Raw genomic sequence first — 12,004 nt, 5'->3', positions numbered from 1 at the left:
CTGTAAAAAGGATACAACCTAATAATATTAAGGGTAGTGCATAGTGCAAAAATACAGATGTAAATTTCAAAACATAACAGTGTTTAGCTTAATGGGATTGTGGTTCATCACTGAAATAAATAACACATAACACATGATACAACAGGGAATGATATTTTGTTTTAAAACGTAAATGTAAAGGAATATCTAGCTGGTATAGATCTGTGTCACCCATTTGTGTTATAAATAAATGAAATACATTTTTATAATTATTTATTTAATTTATTATATATATTGATTTAGTTTATATAAATAAATATAAATGTGTGCTACCTCTTTATCCACTCAGGTATCAAGTTTTCTTGCTGCGTCTGCATGGTGCTGTCAGATGTTGAGGAATGTTGACAATGGGCATGTTGGGTAAAAAAAACAGGAAAACATCTTTGATTTGACTTTTTAATTCAGTCACAGATCATATGTCAGATTATACTGTGTCATTTTGTGCATTGTAAAGGTTCAGTGTCTTGGATTTAGAAGCATCTATTGTCAGACACGGTTTATAATATTCATAACTTTTTCTTTTATTAGTTTATAACCACCTTAAAATGAGAATGATCGTGTTTTCGTTACCGAACAATGAGCCGTTAATATCTAAATAACAAGCGGGTCCCAGGCCCCAAAGAAGGATCAAAACAGGAGAAGTCACTCTTCCAAATGACGTCACACCATTGGGGTACAAAACGTGCAGTAAAACCTGGTCTGCAGTTTCAAAAACGCTGAAGAGCTGGCATGCTATCACTGAATAAAAAAATGCTATAATAAAAGACACTAAACATACTTTCTCGATACAAACGGTCTATAGTATGTCAGCCACCATCAATGTGAGTGTACTTAAAAGTTTTGTCGGGCCGGGGGTGCCCAAGGAGGCTAAAAATGGCAAACCTAAAGAGCACCCGAGCAGATACCGTCTCTTTATTTCTAGTGGCATCTGCTGTTACCCTCCAACACTGCAGCTCCAGGTACACTGTGCATGTGACATACCTTACAGCTCCAGCCTCTTTTGAACAGCCTTGCAGGTCCCCATGAAGTGCGCTGGACTTTGAAGCCGATGCGAAATGGTGGCCCAAATGAGTAACTACAACTTCTGAGTCTGCCACATGATGATGCGGGGCCCACTGCAAAAGAATAGATAAATCTTTTTGAGTGTCAAAACTCCTGCAGAATGAGTCATTTCATCAGGAATTAAATCCATTCAGTCCAATAACATTTTGAGTCTAAAGGAGCTGCATGATAAACTTCATTTGTCATCATTAAAGTTAGTGGACGGCTAAAACGTAGGTTCGCAATTTGATTGACCAGCAAAGTATTTAGTGTGCTTGCTCTCGGACATGGATGCCACATTATTATGTAGTAGTTACCCAAAACAGACAAACAAAACTTTGGCTCTAGATGGGGCTGTTCACTTTTTTGTGTTGGACAACATATTTCGCCCACACACCATCTGCAACCTCACCACTAGATGCCACTAATTTCTACACATGAACCTTTAAGCCGTTTTCTCTTCAAATCTAAAAAAACCCCCAAAAGCTTAAGAAGCAGCATTGTTGCTCATATTGACATCTTCTGCCACTCACCTGTTTGCACTGTACATAAGGTACATGTACATGTAATGCAAATAGTATGTTTGATAACTCAGATTTAAAGAAAGGCATTGGCTAAGTTAGGTATTTTCGACACAGACATTATAATTGCACTAAAATGAAAAAAAAAAAATGCAAGCACTGCTTGGAAATGTTACGAAAAAGAATATACTTTACACAGATTTAGTAAATGTCTTTGTTTTGTTGCTCCATAGTTTGTGCTTCCCAGCTGTGTCAGGGCTCGTCTCATCCCCTGCAGCCTAAGAGACCTGGACTGGCATCAGGGCTCTCACCTGCATTCAGTGCTGACTTTATACAACATAGACAGTGGTAATTAATAGGCAGTCGGTGCAACAGTAATTAAAATGAGACGACAGGAATCATGTGGGCAGGCTGCTCTGCAACATAGTAGGTTATGGGAAACATGTGCTGTAGGTGCAGCTCCCAAAATAACAATGCTTTCAATAGCTTACATCAATATTTTAAAGTCTTCTGATTTTATTTTTCTTTTTTTAAAGCGCAGTAACAGATGAATATTTCATCTCGGAGCCTCATGCAATCTTCCTCTGTTACAACTCCACTGTAAAGTCTCCTGAGGTAAAACATGCTGGGTCTTTAAGGATAACAAGTTTATACATATCTGTGAGATTCGGTCACAAATTGTATGAAATTAATGTGATTTGTCAAAATAAGGTCTCCAAAAATAGCAACATTATTTGAATATTATATATATATTTTTTTATTCATACTTCCAATCTCTACTTCACATGAACCAGAAAGCCACTTTATCTTCAGTCTCTATGAGGCAAAATCATCGGCAAGTCAAAACCTACGCGCAGCGCAGGTTGAATTCTTTTGTCAGTGTGTGTGTGTGCACACTGCAGATATACACAACATATACTTACAGTATATTTATCTCATGTAGAAATGTCAATAAAAGTCTCTCTAGAGATTAAAACGTTTTCTAAAAAAAAAAAAAAAAAAAAAAAAAAACATACAGTAGAATTTGTTTTGAACAGAACTACACCAGTACATATTTTATCAAGACACACTCGAAGAAGAGCATTTGCTATGAGTTTTGATCAGTGGTCATGTTCAGCAGGTTCTGTGTGATTCCTATCGTGTGTTAACCAAGGCTGTTAGCTAGCACTGTGATGTACGGGTGGCACCTCTGCCTCACCGGCTCTGTGACAAGGAAGGCAAATGCCAATTAATACAGTCAATGAAGCGCACAATTCATTAGTTTTTCAGTGACAAAACGGGTTGCACCCAGAACTCTCAGGTCACCTTGGTTCCACAGCTGTGCAGTGATAGCAATCATACAATCATTCATGTAACGCAGATAACTGTGTGAAGAAGAAGAAAGACTGAGCACAAACAAAAAAAAAGCAAATAACTACACAAAGAGGTGTTGTCTGTAAGTGGTCGTAGATTTGTTTAAGTTAAATTTGTTGGATCCAATAAGAAACATGGCTGTTTGAAGGGAATGATGAGGGTGCAAATATGTTTCATTTGCATAATTGTGGAGATTATGAAAATAAAATTCAGACCTGCTGCGACAGTTCCTCTGAGCCTCGGAGTGAATATCTAATTTAGACTGAGGTTCAATATTAAAATGTGTCGGCCACAATAAACTATTTCAGTCAGCTTGACAGTGAAATCAAATTTCAGTGTCCCGAAAAAAAAAAACCTTAACAAAAATCAAATGTCAATAAAACAAGAAATGGGACTAAAACCAACTTAATCAAGCATTTTACAAATCCTGCTCAAAACAATATGAGAATGTTTGTCAATTTTAAACAAAAGGTAGAATTCATGTCTGGAAAAGAAAATCCATTTCATCATACACTTTGAAAAGCAAACTCTTTAAAGCATTTCAATCACACGTTCATATGACATTTCTGTACCATCATATACATGAAGCAGAACTTCACTAAAATCTTTCAGTGTCATCAGGATTGCGAAAGTGATTTCTATAAAACAGAAAACATTTCCAACCACTCCCATTCAGATCTTAAGGTTTCCATGTGTTATCGTTACTCAGTGCTTTCTACAAATGTTTTATGAACACACACTTGCAGCAGGGGGCCAATCCCGAAGCTCCGCTGTTTGTTAGTAACACGCCATGCAGGCACAGTAAAGATTTCCCTCACACAAATCACTTTTTCCTGCCTCGCTCTGAAATAGACAAGAAAGGCTTTGGGATGTGACATCGAAAGAGATTGCCACATTGAATAGAATAATGCACAAATATCCTATTGGAGCAGATGTAACATTATTTGTGAACCAACAGGATAAAATCCAGCTACTCTGAATGAGTTTGGAAGTTGTTAATCACCGGCATGATTGTCAAATTAACTAAAAAAACACCTCAGCTCTGCAATTACCTCCAAACTCTAACGCCACCATGTCCTTTCGTCATTCTTTACCTGAAAAGGCCTTAAAGTGCTTCACTTTCTCCTTTTTTCTTTAACACAAGAGAGTTTTCTTGTTTTTTGGAAGAGCTTTCATGACGGAAAACTGTCAGCTGTCAGGGATCTCTGTTGATAAGCTCTTAAAAGACGCTCTTAACCGCACCTTACCCCAGTAAATACTGTATACAATACATGGCATACATGATAAATACTTAATTTAAAACAACATGATCATTCGTGAAGGTCCATTTCTGTTCTTTCTTTTGGTTCTATTTAGTTGCGTAGAGTTCATTTTCATGCTTTCATTGCATCCAAGACAGAAATGTGAGATGGGGGAAGAGAGTATATAATGTGGGTTGAATATGTAATTTTAAAGGAATAGTTTGACAATTTGGGAATTGTTTGTTTGCTTTCTCGTCTGTGAGTTTTACGAAAAGACTGAAACTCATATATGCACGGTACACATGAAGCTGGAGCCAAGAGATGGTTGTCTCAGCATAAAGACTGGAAACAGGAGGAAACGTCCTGCTAAGCTAAGCTAGGCGGCTGTAGCTTCATATTTAGCTTCAATCTTTTCATCTAGCTTTTGGAAAGAAAGCCAATTTCAAAATTTGAAAACTATTCCTTTTTAGCAAAGAACTGTCAAGCCACTAATGTGGTGACACGGTCAAAAGGTTGCTCATAGAGGGAAAATGAAGGGTTCATCTCCAAAATGTTATTTATCCATTTATAAAGAGAAAAATGATCAAGTTCATCTAAACATTTAGATGATGAATTCTGTCTTCTTCCTTTTGTCAACCATGGATTTAAGCTACTTAGTAACACTGACATGAATTGATAGTTTAAGCAATCAGTCATTTTGTAAAGGTATTTTGTTTTTTTAAATGTTGGATATGTCATTTTGGAACAAAACTCTTCGATTGTAAACTGTACCCTGGTGAGGCTAATGCAAGGCGGCATCCAAATGCATTAGCATTAAAAAAAAAGGCATTCTGGCTGCAGGAGCCAGAAAAGAGAAATTAAGAAACATACAAGTGTGGAATGGTAAAAATGTCACACTTTACAGCACACACTTGTGCACACACGCACGCATGCACTCACTCACACACACACCCACACACACACACGTACACTCACACACACACATGCACGAATATAATCGCGCAAATGCAGAATCATACTTGCACACTGGACATGTCACAGACATATCTGGCATGCATTTTTTTTTTTAGAAGAAAACACTTTTTGTTAGAAATTCTTTAACTGGTTCTAGAGCTCTGATACTTCTGTATGTACATAAATTAACAATAAATATAGGTAATGTTTATATATTTCAAATATATTCATAGAATTCTTTCTAATTTGAAACATTTTAAAGAGATATAGTCACAGTTTAGTAATAAAACATGTAAGAACACAGGTCTCCCTACTGGTCTGGCTGCAGCACCCCTTTTTTTAAAAAAAAAATAATAGGTTGTGATCAAAGACTGGCCTTTTAGTCCAGGCTAATACATTCTGCTTTATTAAAAAGATGAGGAATAATGCCATGTCAGATAGCTAGAACTGTGGCAGGGGCAACTGATTTTGTGAATTGCATATAGGGTTAAAATCACTGGCCTGGGTCTCATCAGTCTTTCGCTTCTGCTTATAAATATTTCAACACAACAGTCGGACAGGGAACCAGCCCTGACGGAGACCAAGCAGCCAGCTTCAAACAAGGCAATCGGAACTGATCGGTGAAGATGAGCTCCCGGCTACAACACCTGTTTTCTTATTTTGGTTGTGGAACGATACTGCACTCTGATTACATGGAGGTTCATTAAAGGGACGCTGCAGCGAGAACCTCTAGAGGGACGATTGGTTTGGAACAGTCTAGAGAGTGTAGACAGCCGTTAAGACTCGTAAGGACCCCCTTCCTCCGATTTGATCTCTTCTGTTCTTCTTTTTTTTTGTTGACACACATAGACTGGAACTGGACCACATTAACACTGACTGAGGGGAGCTAGGTTGTCTAAATGCATGCAGTAGTTTTCCTTCTTGCTCTCTGCGACTCTGGTCGACATGGCTTACAGTAGGATGCACTTGGAAATAAGAGAGAAGAAGGAAACGGTTTATCCAACAGGTGTAGAGAAGGAGCATCTTCGCTCAATGCCTCAGTGATGGTCGGGACACCTCAGTTCCTGCGTGTGATGGGGGCACTTCCCGTCCGTGATTCCCTCCTCCTGGGGGTTTTAACCTCTGTGCGCTGGAGACGACTGTTCCACTCTTTGTGTCTATTGGACCAGCTCACTGTTGGTCCCGCCTCCCCCTCTGTCCTCTCTCTCTGTCTTGCTGCCGCCTGCATACTGTTTCACAAACAAAACAGGTCCTACAGTATATTGCACAGCACGCCCTCATGGCCTTGATGGTGTTGTGTCAGTGATAGCGACTTCTCTTCTCCTCAGCCTCGGAGCTGTAGTCCCTTAAACCAATGCCTCGCTGGAGGTTCAATAACGAGTCTTTCATCTAAAGAAGGGAAAGGAGGAAAAACGATGTGTTTCTTAAGTTATTAATCACAGTGAAATGACACTGATTTAGAATAATACATGGAACTATTCACTTAAGTACGGATTTTTACTAAAAAAAAAAAAACATGCAAAGACTCGTAATGTATGCATCATGCATGACCCTAGAAGTGTGTGGTGGTGCATTTCAGATTCAGATTCAGACAAGTTTATTTATCCCAGAAAAAAGAAACGTTACCAGGGCCGCAAAAACATCCAGATTTAGAGAGGGGACACCGACTGATACAAAAGACACATTCATGTGAAAAAAATATTAATTTCTCACACGGTGCTGCAGACTTTATTTACACTGGGTGACAACTGAAAGTGCTGGTTATTCATTGATGGTGGAAAGGTTGATTTAAACATTGCCTGAGAAGAATTTCTGTAATCTGGCAAAAGTAATCAATAGCCTCTATTTTATCTAGCAGTTCTGTTGTGATATACTGAGGGTTAATAATTAAATATATATTTTTTTAAATAGATTAATTTAAACTGTGAATGTTGTGACTATATGATCAGCTGTCCTTGAACAGCAAATGTCTGTTTTTGCCGTCTCAGAATCTTTAGGCATTAGCTTTTTTCTAGAGTCACTGTTTTACATTACAATTTTAAAATCATATTGTGTACAACACCCAGAAGCACCAGTTGGCTTTGTATGGTATTGAACTAAGGTATATTATATCCAGTAGTTCAGGTTTACTGGCTCAAAGGCTCCCTCCATTTGCAGTGGACGTAAAGCCTTTTGCAGGTCTGAATTAGTCATACATCGTGAAATAGTTCAGCGAGCTATCTGTGGTGCTAATATAACTTTTATGAGTCTGTCACCATATGACTAACTAGTAAATACAGTACGTCCTGTTCTTTGTTATATGTGCAGTGTCTACGCAAAACCCAATACAAAAGCAGGCACATTGTGTGGGTATTGTCAAAATTTGGGGGTATCACTAACCTCGCATTGTGATTTTGAAAATGTGTCTTTGTGTCTGAGTACCTGGTCTAGCAGCACTACTGACGACTTGATAATCTCCCTCCACTTCTGCAGCTCGGTGTCATGGTAACGCTGCTGCGCCTCCAGGAGCTGGGCCCACTCCATCTGCGTCTGAGGCAGTTTACTGGGAAACACATATACACACACACACACACACATTAGCAACATCAGTGTGCAGCCACTCAACCCAACAAACAGTTTGGATAAATTGTTTCCGTAAGCCCTCAGCTATACTCGGGTAATTTAAGAAGCTCCATGTTTTCTTGCCACACACGTCACCCACCATATGGATCTACTAGAGTGTGTGCAGGGCTAAACTTACTTTTAAAAGTAATTTCCTGACTTGTAACAAGGCTTTAGCTTTTGATTGCCGAAACTTACAATAGTCACTTCATATTTTGAGTAATTAAAATATTATATAGTTATACATCAGATAGAAAGAATTGTTTTGGTATTGTGAGTCAAAAAGTGACTGAATTTTTTTTTAACCTGAAACTTAATTCATTACTTTGAAACATAGTTTGAATCTTAATTTTTTTCAGTTAAGATGTCCAGCTGTTCTTCACAGACTTTGCCATTATTTCCAAAACAGATGCCTAAGTGCACATGAGTAAACACACCAATGCACTCGCAGCATTATCTGGTTTCAGTTCTGACAGTAGGAGCATTTAAAGGACGAGAGTATAAAATTTAGGGGGATTTAGTGGCACCTATTGGTGATGATTGAAGATTGCAACTATCTGAATTTTCTCCTGGTTAGAGTCCTCCTGTGTTTATTAACGGCTCATTCTAATGTAATGAAAACACAATTATTATTTGAGGTGAAAAGAACACATTGTATTATATTCCATTTCCTATTCCTACAAATCCTACCTTTAAATGTAATTAATGCAACAAATATTTAAAAAAGCTTTTATTTTGGAGTGTACATTAGCTGTTTGAAAAAAACAGTTTGCACTGCCAATTTCGACCTGGCAACCATTATTATAATTGAGCCCTGGTGTGTGTTTAAGTGCATGTCTGGAACTGTCTGTGTATATTCGTGTGTGTACACCTTTTGGGCAAACAGATAAACAGAACTCCATTCAGTCTCGTGTCTGCAGTGACAGATCCTGTTTAAATGCCCAAAATATCAATTAATCAGGTTACATCTGTAATAAATGAGTTCTGTATAAATGATGGGTGCTAAAATATAGGTGTGTATACATTTGTGTGTGTGTGTACCTTTCATGAAGCCGCAGACCTTGCCAGGTTGTTAAGGACTGTGCTGAGTACTCCAGCATCCACAGCTTGTAGAAGAGCATCATGTTGAGGAACACCAGCAGGACGAGGCTGATGGAGGGCAACAAAGAAAGGAGGAGAGTCAATACATTCATCAGTCATCATTCATTCACGGTGAACATAAAGTAGCTAATCTGTTCATGGCAATGACAAACAACGCTGGGAACACTTTTTAACATACACATCCAGCTATGGTGGCTAATCGGATTATGTACCTTAGACAGATCCTATGGATGGCAATGAGAGGAGAGGAGAGAGAGGTTACACTCAAGACAGCTACAATGAAATATTTATAAGAAAACAAAAAAATGTTTAATTGAAAGTTACACAAAAACTCCACAGTCTACTGGAGAAATGAGGACACAAGAGACTCAGACAAAACTCTCAGTTTAACCCCTTTAAACCTGAGCAAACTGGCTTAATCTTTCACATAGACGAAGGCAATGAGCAACGAAAGAAGAAAATTAGCAAGAAATTTCTTAAAAGTACAAAAAAAGAAAATTACCATTACCATTACCAAATTAGCACAATTTTTTTTTTTATAAATGGTAAAAACAAAAACAAAAACAAGGAAATGGCTTGGAAAAAAGGAAATGCAAATCTAATTAACTTTAAATATATCATTATAATTAAGTAATTATTTTCTAATAATTATTTTCAAATATTTTTCCTCCCCTCTGTTCTCGCTTTTCTGTCTTTTTTCTTTTTAATTTTCAGTTCATTTTCTTGAAAGCTTTTCCTAATTTCTTGCAATTTGTGGCACATCTTTTGCAGAGTTCCTTCTTGCATTTTAGCCATGTTTTCAAAAGAAATCAAACCAATTTGCTCAAATTTCAAAGGTTTAAACGTTTGAAAAAGCCGTCATAACACATGAAATTGATGTCGCCCATGTTTGAAAGGGTTAATATACTTGAAATGAGCATGTGTCAAATTTGTATTTGCATCTTCATGGTCAAATAAACAAGCATCCTGACGTGAGTGATTGCGTGTGTTGTGATGAGTTGCGTACACAAAGCTGATGATGAGCAGCAGTTTGGAGACGCTGTACAGAGCGAGGCCTCCGGGCAGGTGATGGTGTTCTGGACTCTGGTGCCTGGTTTGCGTGGAGCCTGCCACTTGTTTGATTCTCTGAATCACTTCCTCATCTGTTGGCGTGGTAACGGGGCTGAGCGCCTCGTCCAGGTGCTGGCTGCGCATGTGGGGGAGTGGCCTCTTCTTCCGCCTCACCGTGGAGTTTTTCACCACCTTTGTTTTTGGAGACAGCTGGTGGGACTCGGTCAGTATGTCCTCCAGCTTGGAAAGCTCCACCTCTGAGGTGGAAGAAGACAGCGATTACACAATCATATCACGTCTGGTCCTGGATTACTTGAAGATTGCTAGTCGTTGGAAACATTTACATGCTGCAGTCTTTTTGGATTGGTTTCCTGTTTAGTTAAAGGGTAACTTATGTATTTTGCAACCTTGACCCTATTTTGACATATTTATCATGTCTATGTGATGGGAACTACAATTTTTAAAAAATGTTTTGATACAGTATCGAGAAAGACTGCAGCAGCAGCAGCAAAGCTGCCTGCCGTGTAAACTCAGGGCATTTGTGCACCCTCAATATGCATCCACTAAAAGTGCTTGTTTTTTCCACTGACAGGCTCAGATTGTTATCCCACGTATCTGGCAACATAATGGAAATGATGGCTGCAGAGAACTTATTTCTAGACTGGTTCTGGCTGAACAAAAAATATCATACACTGATCAAAAAAAGGCGCATACTGCCCTGAGTGGTTAAACTGCAGTCTGTTCTCACTCACAAGGGGATGATTTCAAAAATTGTTGATCTTATTCGTCACTTAGACTTAGACAAAACAGCATGGGGAAGTAGGGTCAAGGTTGAAAAATACCAAAGTTATCCTTTGATTGTTGTCATTCCCATATTTTCTCTCTTTAATATTACCCAAATCCCTTAAAAAATATCAGCGAATCCCCACTGATATATGTGCTCATTTACATTTCAGAATCATAAAAAATGTTATACTTTTGTGAAAATATATATATTTATATATATATTTCAATATGTTTTCACTGGGGGAAACTACAACATAATGTAAGTGTGTAAACAGACAAACAAACAACACTCAAGTTTACCTAGATGGCGGAAGTTCTCTTCCAGCCCACTCCAGAAGTTTTTCTCTATGAAGCCTTTCACCAGGCCCCAAGGCTGTTTCCTGTAGCGCAGCTCTGTTGATACCCTGAGCGACAGAAAGAAATGCATTTATGCATATCTTTTACAATAAGATGTATTCTGTAAATATAAATAAGTAAGAGATGAAAATAAAAGCAAAAGTAAATGTAAAGTCATTGAAAAGTAAAACAAACACCCCATAGTACGACACCATGCTTCTGGTGTGAGCTGTGGGTGTCTTGACCACATCTTACTCACCGTAACCGACACTTGTTCTTGGCCACCCTGGTGAGCATGTAGCGGTTGAGAGTGTAGAAGTAATCGTGGTAGGGCACGTCGTGTGTGATGACCTCAGCGTCGATGATGTAACACTCACTTTCCTGGCTGGCTTTGTACAGAGTCTGATACAAGAAGGAACATTTGGTTTATTTGATTATTATTTGAAAAGCCATCTCGAACTCAGAGGATTGAAATAAGAAGAAATCTTTCTGATACACTAGAGTTGACAGTACCTGTGTTTCAGTGACTGTGGCTGTTTTGGGGGCTAGGGGGTTGGACAGCGAGATGGTGTACATTATCTCTCTGGTCTGGTTCCCCGCCTCCTCCTTCTTCCATGGGTGGTACACCACATCTAAACAGCAAATGAATAGAAGAAAGAAATGGTCACATTTTTGGTCTGCCTTTCCTCCAGAGAGGTTGAGGGTCAGCAGTAAAAGCGTCAGAAATACTGACCTGAGAATCGTCTCTGCTCCATGAAGTCGCTCATAAATTGTGACTCGGTGAAGAGGATACCGTAGAGCTTGTCCACACTGAACTTGTAGATCTCATTGATGTACTGCCTGCCATTCAGATCCTCATGAAAGGCCTGTACTTCACCTACATGTCCAAGACAAGAAGACAAATAAATGTAGGCAGATACAGATAACATATTTACGGGGAAAGAGAAATGTTCATTAGGGATGCATGATAAAATTGGCATG

The 12,004-nt window shown here is 38.6% G+C and overlaps 1 protein-coding gene across 6 annotated transcripts in view; it reads right to left on the bottom strand.

Moving 5' to 3' along the window:
* Positions 1-5,491: 5,491 nt before the first annotated feature.
* The window catches only part of LOC121943473 (protein Aster-B-like), a 96,429-nt gene continuing 89,916 nt past the window's right edge, over positions 5,492-12,004 (bottom strand). For 3 of the 6 annotated variants that reach the window (XM_042486992.1, XM_042486991.1, XM_042486993.1), the window contains 9 exons: positions 11,757-11,900; positions 11,537-11,655; positions 11,283-11,425; positions 10,988-11,091; positions 9,858-10,158; positions 9,064-9,075; positions 8,792-8,899; positions 7,571-7,691; positions 5,492-6,538 (listed from right to left, as the gene is read on the bottom strand). In XM_042486992.1, the coding sequence (XP_042342926.1) occupies positions 6,449-6,538; positions 7,571-7,691; positions 8,792-8,899; positions 9,064-9,075; positions 9,858-10,158; positions 10,988-11,091; positions 11,283-11,425; positions 11,537-11,655; positions 11,757-11,900 (1,142 nt within the window). In that variant the 3' untranslated portion in view covers positions 5,492-6,448. The remainder of the gene's footprint in view (positions 6,539-7,570; positions 7,692-8,791; positions 8,900-9,063; positions 9,076-9,857; positions 10,159-10,987; positions 11,092-11,282; positions 11,426-11,536; positions 11,656-11,756; positions 11,901-12,004) is intronic. The other 3 variants (XM_042486995.1, XM_042486990.1, XM_042486994.1) reach the window with 1 other exon arrangement.

This window comes from Plectropomus leopardus, chromosome 5, assembly GCF_008729295.1.
Source record: "Plectropomus leopardus isolate mb chromosome 5, YSFRI_Pleo_2.0, whole genome shotgun sequence".
Classification (NCBI taxonomy): domain Eukaryota; kingdom Metazoa; phylum Chordata; class Actinopteri; order Perciformes; family Serranidae; genus Plectropomus; species Plectropomus leopardus.
Note: the sequence above shows the minus strand (reverse complement) of the source record. Positions and strands in the feature narration are given on the sequence as shown.